The sequence below is a fragment of the Nilaparvata lugens genome, chromosome 5 (genome assembly GCF_014356525.2).
Source record: "Nilaparvata lugens isolate BPH chromosome 5, ASM1435652v1, whole genome shotgun sequence".
In the NCBI taxonomy this organism is placed as follows: Eukaryota; Metazoa; Arthropoda; class Insecta; order Hemiptera; family Delphacidae; genus Nilaparvata; species Nilaparvata lugens.
This window is the reverse complement of record NC_052508.1, coordinates 61,415,717-61,442,104: the sequence shown is the minus strand read 5'-3', so window position 1 is coordinate 61,442,104 and position 26,388 is coordinate 61,415,717. Positions and strand designations below refer to the sequence as shown.

At 33.8% G+C, this 26,388-nt stretch overlaps 1 protein-coding gene across 1 annotated transcript; it reads left to right on the top strand.

Annotated features, from left to right (window-relative positions):
• Positions 1-1,661: 1,661 nt before the first annotated feature.
• LOC111048737 (zinc finger protein 271) lies at positions 1,662-25,390 on the top strand. The gene is made up of 7 exons (XM_039428991.1): positions 1,662-1,691; positions 5,898-6,077; positions 14,205-14,438; positions 15,044-15,152; positions 18,328-19,849; positions 21,183-21,333; positions 22,915-25,390. Exons 2-7 carry the CDS (start codon positions 5,973-5,975, stop codon positions 23,074-23,076), a joined length of 2,283 nt encoding a protein of 760 aa, XP_039284925.1. The 5' UTR covers positions 1,662-1,691; positions 5,898-5,972; the 3' UTR covers positions 23,077-25,390.
• The last annotated feature ends 998 nt before the right edge of the window (positions 25,391-26,388 follow it).

Here is a 26,388-nt window from a genome sequence, read left to right as displayed (position 1 = left end):
CTGCAACTGATTCGCCAATGCTATCACAACATAACCTCTTTATGTCAAAATCGAAACTTGTAACATAACCTCTAGACCAGTCAAATAGTTGTTTTTAAGGAAACAGCCCCAAAAGAATTTTTCTCGATGGTTCTATAGCCTACATATTTTGGATCTCTGAATTCGAATCTGAAATTAGCTGACATGCCAGAGGGCGGCTTCACCCCCAAAACCTCCCAAAATTTCGGACTTTTCCAATTTTTCCATTAATCTCGAGAGCCTCAAGTTTTTTGAGAAAAAGCATACTCTCAAAAATTAAAGATAATAAGTTTTCCAATAAATTGAGGGGTTGCACAGGGTTCTACCATTTTTGGTTCCGGAGCTACAAATTATCAAAAAAGGGGTATTTTCAATTGTTTTTTAAAATTATTTAATCCTACAACTTCTACCCTATACAACTTGAATATTTTCCTAGCAATGATTGAAAAAATCACACATCATGTGAATGAACAATCACATAGCCTAAGTGTGGCAATGTAATTCACTCTTCATCTCTAGCACCATCATCATCCAGCTCATACTAGACTTTAAATACCTATGTTAAATAAGTTGTCTGGAATAAATCAAAATTGAAATTTGATAAAATATAGAAAATTTCTCTTTGAGTGTATTTCAACTCATATTCCCATACAAAAGAAAATGGCCAATTTATATATTCAAAACTGTGTATCTCAGTAACCCTAAATGATAAAAAATGGTAATTGTTCTTGATTTGAATAACAGAATCTTCTCTTTCATGTGAGGTAAATGATTTTTGTAGAAATATGAACGTGAAGTGAGATACGTTTGTTTGTAAATTCGAGAAATTTGCGATATTATTTCATTTTCAGTCTTGACAGATGTTCGATAATAAACAGTGATGTAAGATGAATTTAAGGCAACTTAACTTATAAAGCATGAAATTCTCTTCTATTTGAGATTAATTGCAAGTTTCTAATGATAAAAAATGGTAATTGGTCTTGATTTGAAGAACAGAATCTCCTCTTTCATATGAAGTAAATGATTTGAGCTGTTTTCATAATTTCCACCAACTCTGTATAATTCAAAGTTGCGGATTCTAAAGATCAAAATACAACTATTCATGAGCGAGTTCTCAACCCAGCGGGTCACTAGTTTTAAAGATTGTCAACAATCAAACTACATCTTATCATCAATACTAATACTCTCTACATCAATAACTAAATCTTACCATCTTCAGAAGTAAACGTGAATTCATCAATTGATGGCTGAAATTCATGCTTCTCTCTCAAGTGTCCTACTAACTCTGAATGTTTACTGCTTAGAGTTTTTCTGCAGTCTTCGAGTGGACATATTACTCCTTCTTTCGCAGGACTATTACTTTTATGGAAATTTTGTAGATGCCGCTGTAAATTATAATTAGTGGACAATTGTTTTCCACATGAAGACAATTAAAATTAGATGATTTCACAGACATAATGGCTCTACGTGTTCACTCATTCACAATGGCTGCCGACTGTTAGTAGGCCTACATGCTCATTCGCTCACTGGTTCATGAAAACAAAGTAACAGCTATTTTTCCAAGTAGCAGGTAACAAACTGCTCCAACGAATGTGTTACTCAAACAGATACTACGCTTGCGCAGTAGAAAGGAGCAGTTCTACTTCTACAGCAAGTCTCTCCTCTTGAAACAGGTATGTTAAAAAGAATGTACTGTTATCAATCACTTATTTCAATCATTTACTCAAATTGTCTGATAATAAAATTTCAAATAGAGTTACTAAAATGTTTTTTGATAGCTATTACAGAATTAATTTTATCATATTCATTGAATAATATGACATAATATATTTCGCCATATTTTTAGGTTATGTCAGTAAAGCTTTTTCCATAGAGAAAGCATAGTTTGTTTTAAAATTCTACAAATTATTATCAAGCATGAATCCTAAATTTATTGTTATTAGTTCAGTTAAACCTAATCCACTTGATATATAGGAATTGGAAAAAATAGTTTCCTTGAAGCTTGTACAACCTTTTTGCATTCCATGTATGTTTTTGATTCTGACAACATAAAGATCAAGAGGATTTCTCTATAGGTTAGATTAAATAGGAATAATAGTCTTTTTATAATAGTTTAAAATTCCTTAATATTCTAATTAATTACATCATGAGTGCTGTAAGTAGTAATTACAATTAAGTTAAACAAATAGTAGAATATTCTGATTGTTTCTTTTTGCATCTAGAATTTTGAGGTTGGCTTCATCGATACGATTTCAAGCACGGTTAATTAAATAGTTAGTTTTTTGCTTGTACTAAAAAATATTGCTTTATATAGTCGATTTATCGATAAAACCAAAATAATATATAAAATAATATTAGTATACTATGAGTTTGAGGTTGTTGTTGTAAACTGTTTGGTAACTAAAAGTTAACCTCAAATTTTATTAGTAGTTATTCTGTATTTTATCAACCCATTAATAAATAATAATTTATATTAAGCTACTTTAATAATAATAAGACCTACCGGTATTGTTAAAGTGATGAACTAGATATAGATAGATAGATATAGATATAAAAGTGCTTTATTGAAAAAAAAACAATATTTTACAAGAAGTATTATTTAAAATATTGCATACACTATACGGCTTGGTCAAAGACCGTCAGCCGGAAATTCCGAATTACTAAAATAAATGAACACACATTTTTCAACTCAAAATAAAATGAATAAATGAGTCTCTTTGGATAAAACATAAGCATTCCAACATTTTATATTTCTAATGTGATCCAATTTCTTTCTTTATTCTTTTAAATAAAAAAACGTCTAAATAATACATAATGATCAAATTTCTTGATAATAAACAAATTAAATTAAACAACCTGAGTAACAAAAAGTCGGAACTAAAGAGTACCCAATGACTAAATTACAAAATATACAACTTACTATGGCACTAAACAAATATGCATATGAAGGAAATATCCATGTTACGCTATTTCAATTCTTGAATTAAAATGGCCTAATTTTTTTTCAAAAGTATATACCTTTGAGTGGAAATGATCTAGATGAGAACGAAATAGCTCTAAATTGACCTCAATTACAAACATTGACAACTATTGAGATGATGAATAATAATAGGTAATAAAAACAATAATAATGGGGGTTCATTAGTATTTTAATATCAAACCAAACTATTAAATTATTGAAATACGTCAGTAATTAAACTCTTGAATTAATTGCCATCTATAGCGCCAAGCATCTCTACAAAATAATGCTAGCTTTACCCAATCCTTGCCGTTCAAAAAATCAATAATGATTCCTGGTTAAGCTCAATAGCTCCCAAATATCTACATCTCCACTCTGATAGAATGGGGCATACTGCTAGGAAATGGAAAATAGCCTCGTTTTCCCCTCTGTTACATAATGAACAGCGCATGTCTCTATTTTCCAACCACGGCTTGAAGTTCAAATCTATTAATCCACATCTTGCTTTCATCACCCATTTTACAAGCGTATGGCTACACAGCTCTTTTATATAGCTCGCAGATCCTAGACTTAAATTCAGTGTTCTGTAATGAATATGATAATTTGCCGCTGTTGTACCTCTTAAAAGATCTTCCTTAAAATTCTCTCTCACCTTATCCAACAACTTAAACATTTCACTCTTCCAGTTGGCTATATTCTCAGAGGAAAAATCCAAATTAATATTGTACTCCGTTGTCATTTTTAACCATGCCTTGTACCAAAAACATTTCTTCCTTATTACCTCCACAGTCATAATCTTTGGTAATCTATCATTCCCCATTTTCAAAACGTTATTGATGTATTGAAAATGAAGCTCAATGTATACTCGAAAATCAGCTTTTCATCCGTTTCAAGAAACAACATGTAATTTGATGTGTTATTTGGCAAAGCGAACAATCTTAATATACAATCGGTATATGGTGGTACATTGGTGGTGGCAACCAATGTATACTGTCCACATGTGACAATGTTTATGTAATGTTACATTCCTGTAATGTGTGTTCTCCACATAGAGTTCAATTTTGATGTCAATAATCATATTACTACTATGAAGTTATTGGAAGAGAGTAGAAACTACTCTTATAATTAGTGCACACATTATGGGCAATAATTTTATGATTATTTTATGCCCACATAAGACCCTTGTTATTCAGAAAAAGGTCATTGACCGTTCTCTGAATCGTTGATTGACAGTAATCAGGCGACAGCTTTCCTTTTCGTCTTTTCTCACGACATAGTTTCTCATGAATCTGTCTGATTTCACCGAAAATCGCCAATTTGGCAATTACAAGGCTCCAGGCTTTTTGCCTGTGCGTGGGTAATGGAAAGTGGAAATGGGTATGGGTGAAATTATTAGATAATAAAGCTTCATTCCACTGATGGGATTCCAACCCACGAACCAGGCGGTGCTAGTAGACTAAAATTTGTAACACCCCTGACCAACCCGGCTGGCTGTGAAGATGATCTTCAAGTTCATTTCTTTTTAATTTTATTTTATTGATTCAATGATACAAAATTATTATATAAAATATTTCCTAAAATTTTTTGGCAATTATCCCAAACTACCGTAATCAATTGTTATTTGAATTTTTTGTTATAATTTATGCTTTTTCAAATGATCTCTTTTATATTAACTGTATCTATATGATCTTCAATGATGCCCAATCAATTCTTAAGAAGGATTCAAAATCATTCAATGCATCAATGTCCCTATAACTTGGAGGGTTGAGACAGTACTTTTAGATCTAATTTACTTCTAGATCGAATCAACAATGTTCAATGACTAGAATTTTTTTTTCAATAAATGTGTGTCTTAACAATTGCCTTAATCTAACAAAAAATAATCTAATTTCCAGTGTAAATGATCTGGCTTCAAAATGGAGGGTAGATGTGTGGCCCGCGGCCATACAATTATATTAAATTTATATCAATTAAATTAATATTAATTGAATTAGTATTCTTTATAAGTTAACTCTTTATTAATTCTTTTTATTAATATTAATTTATAATATTTCTAATTTATATTAAATTTATATGTATTATTTTTTATATCAAATTTATTTTTAGATCGAATTAACAATGTTCAATCACTAGAATATTTTTTCAATAACTGTGTGTGTGTCTTAACATTTGCCTTAATCCAACAAAAAATAATCGAATTCCCAGTGTAAATGATCCGGCTTCAAAATGGAAGGTAGATGTGTGGCCCACGGCTGTAGAAACGAGCCTCGTGGATCAACGGACATTTCTTTCCACCGTTTTCCCAGCGATGAGACACTGCAGATTTGCAACATGGCAACGCAAAATAGTTAGTAGGTTATATGGAGCACCAGTGCAGCAAAATCAAAATTAAGTTGGTAACAGTGACTGTGGTGCACGTTATAAGAATATTGAGGTGGTGGACAACAGTGGATGACAGCCACAGCACAGTGCCGCCCACACACCACACAGCCGCCCCGCCATTCAAACACACATACATTATTCTATTTTATTTATTAATAAAATTACACAGATATACATTTGATGGATTTCAGGGAATTTTACCCATAATTACCCACTTTTTATATTCAATGGTAACTGTAGGAAAAACTTAATGTGAAATACGTGCGCAAAGTTCCTCTGCTGCACTCAAGAAACCATTCCGCCCGAGCCGTAGGCGAGTTTCAGTGTTTCGAGTTTCGTAAACGTTTCTTTCGGTGCAGCAAACTGTCACTTTGCGCACTAGTTGCACAAATAACTATTTCCGCACCATTTCAGTTCAAATTAAATTCACTGAACCTCATTGTAGTATCCTATAATTATTTTCATTTTTTCAACTATTGTTTATATTTTGTTTCATTTGGTGTATCCTCACACTTATTTCCGTGTGTTTTTTTTTCAGGCTGATGCTGAGGAAAGTTCAGCAACTAGGAATTCAAGAGTGGAGTCACTGCAGAAAGAGAACGGCAGCCTGAAAATGGTGAATGCCCGACTGCAGAAGGAACTGAAAGAGTCGGCCAGGACTATTGTGCAGGCTGAAATGAAGCTGGTCGAGTACAAAAATGCTATTGAAAAACTACTGGTGAGTATAGGCACTGTGCTGAGATCCAAGTTTTAAAGTTAGCACCACTCCAGATTAACATTGCTTTGCTATCCTTGTCTGTCTTCAGACATAGCAGATTGAGTAAAACAAAGCCAAAGTTTTTGTAAACTATGTAGAAATATGATGAACTACCAACATATTCCATCACAGTAATAATTAAAATTTATTATTAAATAATGAGAAGAATATTTTTCTTGACGAATAGAATAATATCGGGCCTCCGAGCTTTGCTAGTTATTTATTTATTGATAAACAGAACACAATTCTTCAAAATGATTGGGGAAGGACTAACAGGCACAGCCCAAAACTGTTTCTTCCCCGAATTTTGATTTATCTATTCTTATAAAACTCTTATCTCACTGATCACGATTTCTGGAAAACTACAGGATGGATTGCAACAAAACTTGGAATATAGCTTCCTCATACGTCCTAGGTGCTCACTAAGAAATCTTTTGGCGATATTTCAACTCTAAGGGTGGTTTTTAAGGGTGTAAAGTTCGTCTTTTAGCATGTATATTCTTCTTCTCCCAATCTCTTAATTATAATTGAAATGTCCATATCATATGTGTTACTATAGAACTATAATCTAGAGAGATTACCTCTTCAAAACAGTTGTTGACTACTGGCAACTTAATTAATAATTTTGTCAGGTTGGCATTAAGTTGAGATGACTTCATTAGGTTGGCACCAAGTTGAAGAACTAATTTAAATGCATTTATCGAGAACAAATTGATTGGGCACTGCTGCTTCAATCGGAGCTACCTATACCTTGGAGTATAGATAATTTTTATTTTTCATAAAACAAACTTTTATGACTGGAGTTGCTTCAATCAATTCATCCTATTCTATCAGGACTAATTTTGTTTGTATATCCGACAACGCGAAAACTGCTTAAACAGTTTCGATTAAATTTTAATAATTCAGTATGATTATGGTGGGTATTTTTAAAACTTCAGAAGTGTCCGTTGTGGAATCTATTTGCAAAGAATGAGGAAATTCTGCCAAAATATAACTTGGGCGAAAGAAAGGGGTTATTAATTATTAGAACGGCCTAATAGCTGTTGTTGCTTTTCGTAATGTAAAAATATCTTCCATAGAAGTAAGGCGCCATGAATCAATTATTCCCAAACATTGATTGTTTGTTCTAAAAATATTAGAGAATATGCATAATAGTTCGTTGACTGTCAGTATTCCTCATTAATAGCATCAATGCTCCCCATCCAAACAATGCTGACACATTGATGTGAATCTTACTATAATTTTGTTACTATATCAGATGAAGATAATCATGTTGATGATCGCTACTGTTTCAATCATGTTTGACATCTTTGCTTTTGATGCCAGCTGTTATTATTATGTGAAATAAACTCTCATTGAATGAAATCATAATCATTGAAGTCAATTATACTAAGAAAGCAATTTCTGTTTGAATATGTGTGTTTGTGGATATGTATGTATGTCGGATGGATCTCGAAACGGTTCTAACGATTTTTATTAAATCAGGAATATAGTGGGTTTGCGACAAAAAAAACATTATTTTGGAACAGGTCTGAACTCTGGGAAAATTCGCTGGAGTTCCTTGAGAGAGGATTATTGGTCCCTCAAGCAGCTGATCAGAAAAAAGTTTCCATAATCTTTTGAAAACGTGAGAGAGTGTGTGCAAATGAAAAATATTACAATAGCTGTAGTTGAGTCAACAAATTTGGCGAGCTAATTAATTTAAAACCTTACAGTATTCATGGAACATCTGGAAGAATAGATTCAGGAAGTGACCGGATTATAGCAAAATAAATTTAAAATCGATCTCTCCAAATGTGTGGTAGTTTATTGTGAGGTGATAGAAATGCGATTAATTTCTTCAGCTTTTGTTGTATTGGTTCCTCTGTTGCTTTATGTTTTTACGCAGCCATGGCCTTGAGAGAGCCAGTTGCACTGTCTGTTAATTCATTATCCGGACTAAATACCACGAGAACCAATGAGAGAAGCCATTAAAAAAAACCCTGCTCTGATTAATTCTCATGAAATTCAATCCTGATAGAAATTAAACAGGCTTTTGTGCTACTGGGCCTGATATTTTCATGTTTCAATATCAGCTAAAAACTAAATCGAAAAAAAACATCATATTCCATCAGCTGCTCCTATTTCCTTTCATGATGTCATTACATGAGACAAGACAAACCTATTGATATTGATAGATCACAATACTAAAGTTGTCAATCCTATTATAATTAAGAGAGCAATTTCTGTATATGGTTATGTATGTCCATCTCGAAAACAGCTCTAACGATTTTCACGAAATTTGGAACATAGTAGGTTTATGATATAAAAAATCGATTGCACTAGGTCTCATCCCTGGGAAACTCGCTGAAGGACATGAAAAGGATAATAATTATTCATTCTTGGAAAGACAGATGATAATTTCGTTGTCTGTCGATAACAGAGATGATGCGAGTGCCTGTGTAGGAGAGAGATAGAATTATGTCCAGCTGTTGAATCTAGAAATTTTAATCGACTTGATCAAAATAATCTGATTTGTTGACATGACATGGTATAAATCATCCTAAATTAGAGTATATCATAATTTTCAAAGTTATTCATTATTTTACAGTTTTAACTGATAAGTGTTTTTTGTTATTCAATTTGGTCTGTAAACAATCTAAATCAGAACTTTTCTGTTATCAAATGTTTGGATTAAAATTGGATCTGAATTCAAGTGTATGGAACCATAGAGAAACAATAGCGTAAGTAGATATTCCATGGTATATGGCATTTATGTCGCAACTTCTACTGTTATCTCAAGCCGATTACTGCCGATTATTGTCGATTTTTACTGTTTTGACCGGGTAAGAGTGTATGCACTGCACAATATGAGAAACTACCAGCGTCATAAAGCTTCACAGGAAAGAACTACGTGGACTATCAGCTAGAGATAACAGTAAAAGTTGCGACATAAACGTCCTATACCTTTTTGGACTATTTAAAGTGTATAAATCAAAATTCGGAGAAGAAACCGTTTTTGGCTGTGCCTGTTAGTCCTTCCCCAATCATTTTAAATAATTGTACTCTGTTTATCAATAAATAAACAACAAGCGAAGCTCAGTGCCCCGATATTTTAGATAGAAATTAAATTGAGTCATATGTTAGTTTACATCCAAATTTTCATCCCTTAGCTTTTGGTTTCAAGCTAAGATCAAAGATAGAAATCATATAATGGTAGTCAATAATCAAAGTGATTTAAACTCTATTCAGATTTATGCAAATTCATCCCACATTAATATTTATGATAGTAAAGTTTAGGACATGAGGAATCAGCCACAATAAATGTTATACCAACTATTATGAATACTCTTTTGTATGAATGGACTTCCATGGAAGAAAAAATCAGTGGATTGGTTGCTTTCACACTTTTGAATAAGTAAAACGAAAATTAAGCATCATGCTATGCCAAAAATTTCAGAATAAGCAAGAGATCCATGGTTACCAGAGTCATAAAATTCCGAATCAACTCAATTTGGAATTTAATCTTCAATTGAATCAAGCAAAAGCAAAAATAACATGATCACTGCTAATTTGATAACTGTCAACGGGAAATATTAATTGCCAATGAATAGAGTCGAGGTCGACTCTTAAGCCCCCCCAATATTCTACAAAATTCTCTGCAATTGGACTACTATTCTTCAGATCAGTTCCAACACATCAATTAATTATTCAAATGATTTGACTCAATAATTTTCATGCCAAGCTGTGGCCTAATCTCAAAAACGATTATAACAATGTTGGTAGAATTTAGATTATAAATGTTTCACAAAAATAATCTTAGCTTTTAATTCCCGTAGCGAAGCACGGGTGCCCTGCTAGTACACTATAAATGGTCCAAAAAGTAGGTTATGTTCCATACACTTGAATTCAGGTCCTATTTTCAGTCCAAATATTTGAAAACAGAAATGTTCTAATTTAGATTGTTTACAAACCAAATTGAATAACAAAATAATTCTCACTAATCACTTGAATTGTAAAATAATGATTAACTTTGAATATTATGATATACTCTTATTTATTATGATATACCATGTCATGTCAACAAATCAGATTATTTTGATCGAGTCTATTAAAATTTTTAGATCTCTTGCGAGATACGGTAAGCTGATTGATTACACAGCTGATCTCCCACACAGGCACACACATCTTCTGTTATCGACAGACGACGAAATTATCATCTGTTTTTCCAAGGATGAATAATTATTATCCTTTTCGTGTCCTTCAGCGAGTTTCCCCAAGGATGAGACCTAGTGCAATCGAATTTTTATATCATAAACCAATGTTCCAAATTTCGTGAAAATCGTTAGAGCCGTTTTCGAGATCCGTTAGACATAAATAACCATATAAAATAACCAGATTTAAAAATATATACAGAAATTGCTCGCTTAATATAATAGGATATTTAAGATACTTTCATTGATCATTATCAACTACAATCAACAATTATCTATATCATATCAGATTTACCGGGATAACTGGAATCGCAGCTATCAACTATAGAAGGCGGTAGACTAGGGAAAGTGGCAACAATGCCTTGCTATTATTTTCACTGACTATATTATACTATAAACAGGTGCTTTCAAATGAATTATGTAAGGTCGCAGTGAGATTCACGTCAGCACTCCTTAAGGCTGTGCAAAGGCTAAAAATAAACTTTCTACTCGTTATATTTTTCAAAGTTTTTCGATTTTTGTATCATCAAGTTATCAAAATGAAAAAGTTTTCTCAGGAAAACATTTTTTTTCTGATCTTTACTTTTTGAGATATGAGCGCCTAAAGTTTAAATTTTTGGGACAGAACATTTTAAATTCGGTAAGAGATAAATCTATGAGATTTAGAGTATAGATTCTTCATGGTATTGTTGATCTAGTAAAACAAGAATTTTCTGAAATTATCAAATTTTAACATAGTTATTCAATTTACTAAAAATAACCAAAAATAACTTTTAGTTGAGTTATTTTTGGTAAATTGGATTACTTTTTCAAAAATTGATATTTTCAGAAAATTTTTGTCTTACTAGATCAACAGTACCATGAAGAATCCATCCTCTAAATCTCATGGATTTATATCTTACTAAATTTTAAATGTTCTGTCCCAAAAATTCAAGCTTCAGGCGCTCATATCTCAAAAAGAAATGATCGGAAAAAGATGTTTTCCTGAGAAATTTTTTCATTTTGATAGCTTGATGATATACAAATCGAAAAACTTTGAAAAATATCACGAGTAGAAAGTTTATTTTTAGCCTTTGCACACCCATACACAGAATGAAAAAATATGGTAATTTTGTTGTGTTAATTACGTTGTAGCATAGCCATGATGACGAACGCGACGTCGTTCACTTTAAACTGTCAGCATTGATTGCATGGGAGGCGTTGGTGTTATTTATAAGTATATTCTGAAAGTTTGAAGTGAATCTCACTGTAGCTAATAGTTTAGAAAATAATAAACAATGACGTTGGAAGATCAATTTTATTCAATAGGTAGCTGTAGATATTTCTTTCAGCTTTCAAAAGCATTCTATTCTGAAGGGTTAGCCTAACTCATAGATCTATTTTGTATAATGAAAATTCATTTCTGTTCTGGAAAAATAAATTTCGTATTGATTGCACTTTCATCAAATCTCGTTTTAGAGCAGTTATACTAAAGCTATGGAAACAACCTTCTTTTTCTCTGATAACGCCAGTCAAAAAAATCTCAAGATAAACCTGTTACTGGAATCCTTCAATAAAACGATTTTGAAGAACTTGCGATTCATCAAGGTTCAACTAGATGAATAATTGAATATTGAATGACCTGGCTGACTGTCAGGTGTCAAACACCTGTCTGGTGTCAAGAATTTTCAGGACACACCTGAATAATTTCAGGGCCTCATAGTGATGACTGTCTTCAGGGATTTACGTATTCATCCGAAACACGGGTACAACTATTAAATATAAGCCTACTGTGTTCTTCGGCCCCTTGTAACCTTGTTTCCTTTGCAAACATGATAAATGAACATACAACATAAAGTACAACAACAACATAAAGTTGTCTAGTCTATAGACTATGCAAAATATTTTTAAAATTGAAATTCAGTAAACTGTTCACATTGGGCTGTATAAGTAAAAACAGCATTTATGCTTATGAGCATTAGGTAGAAGCATAAGCATTTGCTCATTTTTATATGAATAAGCTTTGCCTTATGCTCCTGAACTCTGGAGCAAAAATGATCACTTATTTTAAAGATTTTTCATCAGCTGATACGCCTTTGTGGCCTTACTTTGTTTTTATAGTGAAAGGTTAGAATGTTATACTCACGTAAACGCTAAATATGCAAGTATAGACACCGCTTGTGTTTGGTCGTCTGCTCTGTTCTCTATCTATGAATTGAGTTTTAGGTTAGTTGAGTTTTGAATTTTGAAATTATAGCGTGAAAAAATGTCATTTCTATAATAATCTTCAGCATAATTTTCATTTATTTTTATTTATTTATTTTATTATTCTAATTTTCACAAGAAAACACTAAATGGGAGAGAAGAATTAAGGATACTCCTTGTACTATTTTTCTCCCAAATTTAGATAATATCTTTAAAAGTCCGAAATGAGGTTATGATTCCACTTTTCTTATAATCTTAATCTATATATATAAAAGCGAAATGGCACTCACTCACTGATTGACTGACTGACTCACTCACTCACTCACTCGCATAACTAAAAATCTACCGGACCAAAAACGTTCAAATTTGGTAGGTATGCTCAGTTGGCCCTTTAGAGGCGCACTAAGAAATCTTTTGGCAATATTTTAACTCTAAGGGTTGTTTTTAAGGGTTTAAAGTTCGTCTTCTAGCATGTATATTCTTCTTCTCTCAATCTCTTAATTATAATTGAAATTTCCATATCATATGTTACTATAGAACTATAATCTAGATAGAGTACCTCTTCGAAACAGTTGTAAACTGGCAACTAAATTAATAATTTTGTCAGGTTGGCATTAAGTTGAGTTGACTTTGTTAGGTTGGCACCTAGTTGAAGATTTGAATGCATTTATCGCGGAAAAATTGACTGAGCACTGCTACTTCAATCCTGGGAATATTATATTACTAGCAGTCAGGCTCGCTTCGCTCGCCATATCCGTTTAGCCAGCCGTTTAGTCTGGACCCCCGACTGGATTGTCCTAACATATGATAAAAATGCCCAAATGAAAAATGCAGGCGAGCGAAGCGAGCCTGCTGATCTCATTCTTGGACGATCCAGTCAGGGGTCCAGGGGGCGGAGCTCCTTGGCTAGACGGATATGGCGAGCGAAGCGAGCCTGACGGCTAGTCAGCTTATAATCTCATTAGCCTTCTTATAATCTTCTACACTCACTTCTTCTAAAATGCCTATTCCCTATTCTGTGATGGCTATCTTTTTATCGGATATGTATCTTTAGTATTTTTTCTTTTGTAGGAATAATGGTGATATATATCATGGTCAAAATCTAAAAAGAGTTTTATAGTTCTCAACTATTAGTTGTGATCGTATCTGGTATAGTTTCCTCTTACTCTCACGAATTAGTTGAGCCATTTTACCATGAGCAAGAGTTGAAAAGCTGCTCCAGACTAGATTAACCTTTTTTGAAGCATTTGCTTCAAAAGTTGAGCAAATGCTATAGTTCATTCATACAATTTTAAGGCTAAGCCTTTTTGTGAGCAAATGCTCAAACTATCTTTTTGATGAGCATGAGCAAAAGGTTTTGTTCACGTTTATTCATAGAAAATTAAGCATATGCTCAATATTTTAGAAGTATAAGCAAATGCTCAACTTTATACATATGGCCCTTTGAGTTTTTTGGTTTTATTTCATTCATTCTTTCCTTTATTCATTCTCTTACTCGTTTATTTCTAGTGTAAGTCTGTAAAACGGATTTGGACGGTCGACAAATTTAGCCAGGTACTATAGAATACTTGTGGTGGTTGAAAATTACAATATGTTCTAATTCACGAATAATTATTATTCTGTAAAGACTATTCATTTATATAAAGATTAATAGATTGAGATTATTTTATGATCTATTATTAATTATAATTAATTTTCTATTTTTTCACAGGATAAGTTGAAAAATAAGAAAAAAGTGAAATTTAGTCGAGTGGACAAAGCCGAAGAAAGCGCTTCGAAAGAAAACATAAGAAATCAGAGTATCGGAGAAAAGTGTAACAAAGGAGGTGGTATAAACAAGAGTAGAACTTTAACAGTTATAGAGGAAGAAGATTCGATTATCCAAGACATAGAAGACTCTCCTAGAAATAATACTCATAAAGTAATAAGCGTCAACAAAGAAGAGGTTAGTGAATTAACTTATAATAAGTTATCTTTATCCATAAATTTGAAATAAATATAATAAAGGCTCACATACAACTTTATTTCAGTTGTACTCTAGTATGACTCAGCTTTTTTTAGAAAAAAATGTTAAATTACAAATTACTGTTTACAATAATAATCAATAACATTCACAATATTTAACAAGAGGATACTTTTAAAGGTTGGATAATGGAGAATATTGTAAACAAGATAACCCAACTTATTTTAAAACATGAAAATCTAGTTTTTGAGAGGATTGTAATATTTATTCCATTGTAAAATAGCCAATCTACCATCTTCACTATTGTGAGGTTCTCTTCGATCTGTCAGTATTCCTTATCAATAACATCAATACTACCCACTTACTCTATGCTGACAGTTGAAGTGAATCTCACTATAACTTAGCGTTAATCTACTCAATATTTCATTCATATATTATTGTACTTTAAATATAGTATTACACATGCATTTGTATGTATCGTTCAAACTTTCCAATTTGTATCACCCATATCATTATTGTGTTACTAGCTTATTCAATTCAGTTTTATTGTGTAAACTAACTGGTAATTTCCAACTTTGTGTTGACAGATAATCTCAGTGTTAAGTAATAAACAAGATTGCGGGTCAAATTCATTACAACTGAACGATATGCTGATTCTAGTTGATGAAGACGGTTCAGATGAAGAAATGGAGACAGGTTGGTGTTTATTATGAAATTAATAGAGTAAGAATTTGAAAAGATTAGAGTTTATTAAAATAATTCAAATGTAAATACTGCATTTATGCACAAATCAAAACCCATCTTCAGTGAGATTCTATTTATTGTTGATGCTGCCCACATGACTTGTGCGTTGATTACGCTGTGAGGGATGATATAGTTGAATTCATTCATTCATTCATTTTGGCTTTCAGTGGCAGAAAGATCCTTTCAGATGTTCTACCTCGCCGTATTACCCAATGTAATTTCCTAAAACCACTCAAGTTTATTATAAGTTAATTAGGTTAGTTCTATCATTACACAATTTTCACTTCCAACTTCACCTCTTGATTTTTCATTCAATAAATTCCAAGATAAAAACACTTTCTAAACACAATTTAATATGAAAAGATATACAAATAAATGTCAAATTACATAGATAAATGTCAAACAGAATGGGACTCGAACCCATAACCTGTACAGACTAAACATGTGATGTTTCAGACGACTAGACTAAGCCTAGTATTACATTCGTCAGAGCTATGCACAATTCACCAATGCCTGCCTGTTATTCTGCCAATTAGTTTTTTCCGTTGCCATTTAGTATTTTATGTAATGTGTTTTTATTGCTGCCTATGTATATTGCAATGAGTGTTTAACGACAATACAATTCTATTCTATTTCTAATCAAGTTGTGTTTTATCATAGAAGTTTATCCCTTTACCTGTTCAGCTCAAGAAAACCGGAGCATCCGTCCAAGATGCTTGCATCACAACTGTGCAGGTGTGGTGACGAGAGTCATTCGTAAATGCGATATCTCAATAGTGCGAGTATTTCAAGGGTTCGTTAATTGTTTTTAGTATGTAAAATTATCAACACATTTCAAATAATATTAACATATTGTTATTTAGAAACCAAACCCTAACCTCCCTAACCGTTCCTTTTACCTTTGAAACCTAATTGTACAGAACCTTTTAGCTTATGTTCATACTCTAGACAAATTGAAATATCGCAGTATTGAGGCACTCCCGTAGTGGCCGCTGAATGGTACATGCATAAAGATACCTTGGTTATTTGTCTCTGGTACAGGTGATCGGAGAAGAATATTGAAATAATTGTGAAGAATCATTGGACATAGACTTGAATTAGGCAATTCATTTGACAGTAATGCCAATTGCACAGGTTAATTTCAACTTATCTAAATTCTGATGAAGTAAATCAAGAATGATATAGTAAGTGCACAAGGAGAAGGCTTGCCTGTCCGGTAGCGGGACACAGAACCTACCATGCATCTGCGGATATGGCATTTTAGTGCCATCGTATTATCATTGATATATCATCTTGGAATATGATATTACTTCACATCATATTTTGATTAAAAAATTGTTTTGTTGTATTATCCTCGTACTATATTGAATTATATTTTTTAGGAAAATAATTGTACACGACTTTGTCTTAGGCCTATATCGGCCAGGGTCCTCCTCCTTTTATGCCCACTATAGCATACATAACGGTACCTTGTGTTTTATATTTTGAGTTTAATCATCAGGTAAACTGATTTAGTTTAAACTGTAATGGTGAGGATAAGCCTCCACCAAATATGTAACGCGAGGAAAAGCCTCCACCAAAATATGTAATGGCTTCCACCAAGTATGTAAGGGCGACAAGAAATAAAACTACTTGATTTATTGGTGGGTGCAATTGATAACAAAAATGAAAGAACGAATAACTCAAACTTTTAAATTATGATAGAATTAGGCTATTTTAAATGAAAAATATATTTAAAAATCAATTACACAAAAACTAGCTTTTAAGGTTTTTAAATAAAGAAATATAATTTCATCAAACAAAATATAAAACGCTACTCGCTTGGCTATGAGTATTCAATTTTTGTGGTCGGATATAATCGAATGGATCATGAAAATCACTTATTTTTCGAGATGCCCCTCAGCTTGGCTTCTTTGATAGTTTAGGCAATTTTACAATTAAGATATAAAAGATTAAACTATCTGAATTAATGAGTCGGTTCAAACCTGTCTTCACTAATACTACATCCGTTTTTTAAACTGCCCGAATTGTGACAGAAAAAGCTGTATTATGAGAAAAGACAACCCTATCCACACCACCAGTTCCTATAAACCTATGCACAACAACCCTATCCACATCCTATCCACAACCTAGGGTGGTGTTGTTAGGGGTATTTATTTTTTTGTCTTCTCACTATTCCGTAAATCAGTAGATGATGGATGAACTCAGTTTCTGTATCCAAGCTTTTTTATGGATAATTATTGAAAACGTAAATAGTTAGGTGTTAATATTGAATTGAAAATTTACTTGTAATATTGTTACAAGAGCGAAAAAGGGGACCATGGGAGAAGAGATTGGAAAAAAGAGAGAAATAAAATATGAGGAAAAATTTGTAAGCGAGTCCACTTCTGACAAATATATCTAAAGAAATGGCATTGCAATCAGTAGTTTCAGCAGAAATCTAGAGCCTTATTCGTCGATATTGGAGAAAAAGTTACATTACGTCCAGTTTTTTATATCAAGATTAGTTTTTCTACAAATCTTAGAGTCTGTGAGAAAGTGATCCGGAATAAGATTTATTATTTTAGAACTTACATAGATTAACTGTTTTCTTAAACATTGAATGTTGGTGTGATATGTGACTTAACCGGTATCTATTTGCTGGGGGCCTTAAATTATAATTATTGACAATTGAGTTTATAGTGTAACAACTGAAACTAGTAGCCTATCTCAAAATTATTAAATAAAAATCTGGTGTGAATGGAGATTTCTGTTATGGTATAACAACAGAAACTAGTATCTCCAAATGATAAAATAGAAATCAGAAGCCTCTAGAGGTTGATAATTTTGTAACAACAGAAACTAGTATCTCAAAATGATTTAATACGAATCAGAGGTCACTGGAGATTGCTTTTATGGTGTAAAAGCTGAAACTAGTATCTCAAAATCTTCCAATAAATCAGTAGCCTAGAAGTTGTGACAATTTCAAGGCATTTTCATTCACTTTCACCGCATGACCTCATTCGTGGTTGAGTGGTAGAGTGGATATTACTGTCCAAACTTCGCCACGTCAACAAATAAAAAAGTCATTATATTCTATTACCTACACAACAAGACAGAAAATTGAAAATTGTTTGTTTTTTTGCAGACTATGTCGATGCGGAAGCAGCGGATGATGGTGATAATGATGATGATGATGATGAGGAGGAGGAGGAGGAGGAGGAGGAGGACTCGTACGTGGAAACGGATGAAGATGAGGAGGAGGAGGACGAAGAAGATGAGGAGGAGGAATTGAGACAGCTGACCGAGAACCTTGGCAAGAGGAGGCGGAGAGGCAAGGGCAGGAAGCCGAAAGTGGTGCACCAGTGTCAGTACTGTCAGAAAGTATTCCCCGGGCCGGCACATCTCACCAGACATCTGCTGACACACGACGAGAAGCTGTTCGCCTGCAACGTATGCCAAAAACGGTTTCGCACCGCGAAGTGGCTTGCATCACACGCCAAAGTGCATCTCAACAAAACGTTCAGCTGCGACACCTGTGACAAAACGTTCAGCACACACTCGTTGTACCTGATCCATGAGAGGATGGTGCACACCGGCGAGCGGCCCTACGCTTGTCAGTTGTGTGACCACAAGTTTGTGATCAAACGTCATTTAAATGAGCACATGTTCCAATTGCATTACACTGAGTTCATGTATACGTGTGAGGAGTGTGGGAGAAAGTTTGAGAAGGAATCAGGGTTGACGGAACATATGAAACAACAACACACAGGGGAACGTCCGTTCATGTGTGAGTTTTGTGGCAAAGGGTTCAAGAATACAACCCATTTGAAAGCTCACTTGAATGCAACTCACGGGGAGAAACCCTATCAATGCGACCTGTGTGATAAGGGCTTTGGATCCACTTACAACCTCAGCAAACACCGCTTGGTGCATAGCGACGAGGCTCAATTCTCGTGCGAGTTCTGTGACGCCAAGTTTCGCTCGCATTTTAATTGCGTGATGCACATGAAGCAGCACGAGGGAGACAAGCCGTTTCCCTGTGAGTATTGCAGCGAACGATTTGCCGACCGGAAACAGTTGGACGAGCATTGGAGCTCGCACAGCGTGGACCGGCCTTTTGTTTGTGATACTTGTAAGAAGAGATTCGCAAACTCGAGACTCCTAAACAGTCACCGCCAGAGTCATACAACTGAAAGGAACTTTGAGTGTGAGATTTGTAATAAGAGGTTCAAACTGAAAAAATCGTTGAAAGCTCACCAGCGTACCCATACGGGGGAAACACCGTACGAGTGCTTTGTTTGTAAGCAGCAGTTCTCACATAAACAAATACTAATGCGCCATTTGAAAGTGATGCACTCGGGTCAAATCGACTATCAGTGCGGTATTTGTGATGTGAAGTTCCCGGAGGAGAGTGATGTGGCAGTGCATATCAAGGAGGTGCACCCCGGCGATGAACCTTACGAGTGTTTGAAGTGCAAAAAGAAGTTCAAGACAGCCTACAAATTGGCGGCACATAAGGAGAATGATTGCGAAAGCTTGCAGTGCGATTTTTGCGAGAAGACGTTTAAGTACAAGTCAGCACTGGAAATGCATTTGATATCGCACAGCGACGTGCGACCCTACAAATGCGACTACTGCGAAAAGTCGTTCAAGTCTTTGCATTTCAGGTAAGTTGCTTGCTCTTCCAATCAATTTTAATTTATCTATTGGATTAATATGTGCGTTCCACTTGATATAAAAAACTTTCTAAACGAAAAATATCCTGAATAGATTATTAAATAATGAGTTTTAAATAAAGAAGAATAAATAAATAAACACGAATTTTTCACTTCCATTAATGCATTAAATTCTTGATACTCACATAACTGTAACTTCAAGCTTCCTGTATCAAACTGTCTCACATTTAAATAATTGGCTATAATGTCGGGTATCATTCATTGTTTGATTTATTTATTCAGTCATTCATTGGTTAATAATAATATAATACTGAGGGTGATGCCCACATAAGCTCTTAGGCTTGTGCGTGGGTAATGAGTGATGAGATATGACGACTACTTTTTAGGTAGTCGGGACCGATGGCTTATCGTCTCCTCCGAAAGACGGGTTGGCCGTATTCATGTGACTGTGCTGTGGTCAAAAACGAGATTCGAACCCGGGTTCTCTTGATTATTAGACAGATTATTGGCTATTATTCAATAAATAATTAATATAATAATTATTCATTGTTGTTCAGTCATTCATTAAATTATTGATTGATTGATTGATCGACTCATTCATTCATTCTACGAGTATATAATTTTCTTTCTGATATTTAGTTCAGATATTTTACTATGAAGTGAATAAAGTATTTGACTCATTTGTTGATTAATTGGTTCACTGATCAATCATTCAAGTCAAGTTTCACCTCCGTCAGATTTGCTTTAAAAAAAAAATAATTCTCTATTAGCAATATAAACAATATAAAATGAAATACCATCAAGTAGTATAGAATATATAAATATATAAAACGGGAAGTCCCTGCAAGGCTCGAAAAAACCTGAGAGCAGAGGCTGAGTGTTCAATTATTGACAATAATAATGCAAGAAAATAATAATGGGATGATATGTAACTTAGTTCTGTTATCTAACATTCATTGAAATTATCGGGTAGAGAGACAGGGAGTGAGGAAAGGGAGAGAAAATAGCAGAGTAGAGGCATAAGGAAACTTCCATTGAATTGATCGATTGATTGATGCAGTAATTGATTGATTCTCTTCCTTTCCCATTCTTCTTCGCCTTTTTCTTACTTGTATACCATTTACCAGCCTATTACATAGAAAACCATAGTTGGCTTGGTATTTCTTCTCCTTTCTTCCTCTTCAGCACACCTTACCAAGTAGCCTCATGTAGCCTGTTTTTGTATTTGTATTAGACATTTGTATTTTGATTGAATTGTTTTTGTATTTTGTATGTTTTTGTGTTGAAGTGATTAAAATTATTGATAGATTTATTGATGTTGCAGGAACATCCACGTGAAGAATATACACACAAGCGAGCGTGTGTTCAGGTGTGACTTGTGCGGCATGCAGTTCACGGCCAAACACAACTTGGCGCGACATGTGCGCGATGTCCACATAGGCGTTAAGCGATTCCAGTGCGACTTGTGCGACAAGGTACGATCAAGTGTGCACTCAAAATAAATCAAGTCATTGTATTTATATTTTCATTTTTTGTTTTCACATTAGGCGATCTCTGTACCGTATTCAGTTTTGCTATTTATTTTTGTAATACAAGGTGCACCAGAGAAACTTACTTATTTGAAAGGTCAATAAAAACAAAAGTACTTAAGATATTGTTTCAATATTTTTTTATATGAGAATACAATACTTCATTTTTTTCCATGCAGACTTCAAAATTACATCAGACCAATGGCGACCCCCATTGCGCATTCACTGATAAAGTCGATTTTTGAAATTTCGTTGCAGTATATCAATCGGTATGCTGCCAATGGCGTCGCGAATGTTGTTCTTGAGGTGTGCTATGGTCCGTGGTCGATCGACATAATCCAGGGATTTCAAATAACCCCATAAAAAATCGCATTGAGGAAACGCATGTAGAAATGAGCCTTGTCAAATGACCGCATCTTCAGGCAGGTTGTCAATGAGCATATCACATGCATTTTGACGGGCAACAAAATCGCGCTCATTTTTATTCATTTAATTTTTTTTTTGCTCATTATCTCTGTGATTTGATTTTGTGACGTATTTCTGTAATTTGCTGTTTGCCATGGGTCTTTTCAGACATGGTAAACTGAATTAAAATCAATCAATTAATCTTCAATAGTGAAATTCATGTTTCACTGGCAATCTATCTAACTAAAGCACAGTTAGTTACTATAGTGAGATTCGCGTTATAAATAAATTTAATATTCTTTATTGTTACAGAATGTAAATTTACATTTTAGACAGCGTCTACAATCATAAATATATTTAAAGTCAGCACCTGATTATAATCGGTTAGCTATTTGCTGTCATTAGATAAAGCAGATAGCTTCATCTTTTTCCAAACCTACGAACAATGTTGTTCGTAGACTGTAGAAATATAATGAGCTAACAAAATATTTCATCTCAACTCTAAAAATGTATTATGGTACTTAAAAAAAATAGATATATTATCTTGAAACATGAAATCTCAATACTAAACAGCCTAAATGACTTGCAATAATGGAGAAGTTTAATTCCATACAGTGAGATTCATAGTATAGATTATAAAGTTAGTAGAAATAATAATGATATTGTGTGACCTGGCTGGCTCAAGTCTGGTGTTACAGTTTTCAGGTCACACCTAAACACCTAATCAATTTCAGGGCATCTGACATGACCTAACGACTGCAGCCGGAACTTGTCCATCCGAAAAACGGAAGTGGCCCGAGAAAAATATCTTGCTCGGACCGGGATTTGAACCCGGGCTTCTGAATTATAAAGCCAGCTTCTAATCCACATGAATGATTGGACGATTCAGTTGCCAAGTTTATTTTTTCATCGTCTTTTATAGTAGATAGCTGTGATTCGAGACATCCCGGTATAATATAAATTGTTGATTATTGATATCTTTTCATGTTTTAATAAAAAAGATTGTAATATTAAGATGCTAATAGTTCACTCTAATCTACCAGATCTACAATAAAGCAATTTAAATTAAGAATTAGCTTTTAAAGAATTAAGAAAGATTGATGTATTGGTTTGTGTTTGAAGGTGTTTGCACAGAAGTCAGTGATGATGACTCACCGACGCACACACACGGGCGAGAAGCCATACGAGTGCAGCCACTGTGACAGCTGTTTCACTGAGAAGAGAGGACTTCTGAAGCATATGGCCGTGCATGAACAAACCTTTCCCCAGTTGCCGGCCAGCTAATGGGTTTGTTAGATTAATAATTACCAAAATAGACCTTCAAACGTACAAACAATATATAATACACGATGAAATGAATACTACAGTGTGTATATTCAAATCCTGAGGAGCCAAAGTTTTCAAAAATTGACTAGCTAACTGTCTGTATATTTGTAAAAAATATTTAACTAGTAGTTTTGTAAATAGTAGACCTCGCCTCCTATTAACCACAGCCTCCTATATTAATGTTCATCAGAGTAAACTCTGTCCTATTTTGTCGTGTCGGCGAGATATCTGTGTGAAAACGGCGAATGACTGTTTGGGTTGGTGTATCGTCAATGCTAATAATCTCTTGTAAACTACTATCACCAAAAGCTAATTTCCTACAAGACATACTGGCAACTGGTCAGCCCGTGTTGAAAGCAGAGAAAGGTCGAGAGAAAATACCATGTTACTTTGAGTTATTAATTGCATGCAATTAATAATCCACTCGACAGCTGATTTATTATGATCTATCAGGTAACCCGTGCTCCGCAAGGGTCTGATTAAAAACTTGGTAAAATGAAAACTTGAAGAATTTAAAATAGGCTTATAACCATCATTGGTAAATTAAGAATCAATATTCAAAATAGTCAATCAGTTGGTAGGTCAGACGTGAAACGTTTTCAGCACTACTGGAATATCGGGGATGATATTCTACATCTAATTGTGTGGGGAATTATCTAATTGCGGGAATAGAGAATAGAGTAAGGAATAGTTGATGCGTATGTGTATTATATTTATTCTGGTCTCTGGTTGTTGTTGAATTAGTCTGTTGAAGTGATGATACAATTTCGAAAGTTTTCTTTGACAGCTCTTGGAGCCTTGAGATTCTGTTTTACTTCATTAGGTTAAAAGCTATCACTTCCCAAACTATCGGTATTTAGAATACTATCTGAAGTTCTTGTATCTGCATATGACACATTAAGATGAAGTGTCTCATCTTTTAACGCAAAAGTTCTAGATTTTCTCTTTTTTAGTTTGAGTAACATCGGTGCAAGTTTTTGCCAATTAAAATTACAGTTAGCTACCGAGGTGTCTAATATAACCTACAAATTTGAGGTAGAATTCGAGTGAACACTATCGCAGCGACTGCGATTGTGGATTTGTGGTACAGAAGCTAGGGGAAGCGTGGTGCTCACACTGAGCTAAATACTGCACCGGAGGTAGCACTGGTTGAGAAAGCAGCGTACCGCCTAAAAAAAAACCCGGAAGCCATCTTTAGTTGAGGAGTTACTGTAGCGGGAATTCAAATTTACAACGGAATCACACTTGGAGACAGCCATCATTTAATCTTCAAACTCTTTCTTCCAGAATAATTCTGAGCAAAAATATATTACATTTCAATCATTATTAACACACCTGACTATTTCACAAACGTAATACATGATCTTGAGAACAAAGGGATGCAAATTATCAAGTTTTAGGACATGAATCCTTCTCGTTTCAGTGACCCAAGTTTCTCTTACCGTCATAGTCAAAGGTCTCATGTAATAATAGGTTACAACATTAATTTTGTAATTAACATTAAACTAGGGAGTGTGAATTATTTAGTTCAAAATCCTTATTCCAATTCACCATGATTTTTCATGAAGCCTATTGGAAGCCAGAACAGTATTAAATTTATTAGCAAAAGTAGTATTCATCACAAATGTGTGTTACTCTTACTTTGCTTATTAAATTCCTTTTGATAGAAATTCAGTAGCCTACTAAAAAGTTAAATTCAGCTAGACAGAGTTAGCTACTCTCAACTATATTTTATTTTTGGTACCATAACTCTTACTGTAAGTTGAATTGTTTTTAATTTACTTGACCGTTATATTTATGTCAAGATAAGTTGTACTAACCTATTGTATTAACTTAGTACTAAGTTAGTATTAACTTAATACTAACTAAGTTGTATTAACTTATTTTTACTTTGATTTAATTTTTGCTGAGTACCTTAAAGGTGGCCACTCACAGACCATCCATTTTGCTGTAGCAACACTACAAACACTACAACTTCAATAATGTGACAATATCACTACAATAATATTACTATTATTCAACTTTCTTAACATAAAAATACCTTTGGTAACTTTTGGAATAGTGTACTCTACATGACGATTCCACTTCAAATTACTCTGAATAAATCTGTGGTCAGATGGCATAACCTGATATGTGCATTCCAAATGTTTTTTTCAGGAGAGCGTTTTAAAGTTTTTGAAAATTTCATATTGTATTCACACATCTGGTATTATAGTAATATGGGCAATACTTATGAATATTATTACTTAAATCCCTTGTTATAATATACATAGAGAGATAATTTTTTATAACTTCCATTGGAAAGCCTAAATTTTTCAAATTTCCCAACATATCACATTCTGCCATCTTTCATATTGCTTAGTAACTTTTGCATAGTAAGTTGGTAAAACCTATTTAAAAATTTTAAAATGAATAATATACATTGTTTATGGTAAATTCAAGTTATATTTCATATTTTGAATGATGAATAATGTCTAGGGAATAATGTTAATAACACTTACACTTTTATAATACTTAAATCATAATAATTATTAATAATTGCTTTTCATACATTCGATTGTCCATGTGCTATTCTGTCTCCTCCTGTCCATCTTCCAGTTCATCAAACTCAGTTGCCCCACCAGAAATGGGGAGCTTCCTGTAAAAATCATGACATTCTTCATCGATGAGAGGTAAAATTGACAGCAAATCTTTCTTCATGAGTGGATTGATGCCTAAAAGTGCATTGTATGAATGGGCAACAACTGGCACACGATTTCCATCTTTTTTATTTTTCAGTTGTCCACGTCTCATCCTGTTAATGTTGAGAATTTTGAAAGATTCATCTTCATCCAATGAATACTTGAACTGAATTGTGCCAAAGTCAGGGGTGTAGCGAAGCCATCTTATCTTCAGCCACTTTACTTTGTTCCCATCACTGTCTTCTTTTCGATGTATAAACTCATTTGTTAGGAGCTTAGAAAATGCCAGAAAGTCAGTTTGTCTCATTTCCGTTAATTTGAATGGTTTTTTACCTCTCACTAATCTCACAAAGTTGAACCAATCACGTGGCACCATAATTTTTAACTCTTGATCATTGATATGTTTCTTAGATTTTTCAATTCGTGAGTGATCACTATCACATTCCAGTCTTGTGTGGCCTGAAAGAAGAAATTTTTGGTCGATCACTTTCAATGTTGGCTTCTCTTTCATGATATAAGTGAACATACAGGCCATGTTTATATTTCTGTTTTGACCACCGGCAGCATCTGAGTAAGTGATGACGTGTTC

Excerpts from the sequence above, each read along its gene's own strand:
- LOC111048737 (XM_039428991.1), top strand. The coding sequence starts at position 5,973 with ATGGTGAATGCCCGACTGCAGAAGGAACTGAAAGAGTCGGCCAGGACT. Across the intron at positions 19,850-21,182 it reads TTCAAGTCTTTGCATTTCAG|GAACATCCACGTGAAGAATA; the intron begins GTAAGTTGCTTG and ends TTGATGTTGCAG. Across the intron at positions 21,334-22,914 it reads AGTGCGACTTGTGCGACAAG|GTGTTTGCACAGAAGTCAGT; the intron begins GTACGATCAAGT and ends TTGTGTTTGAAG.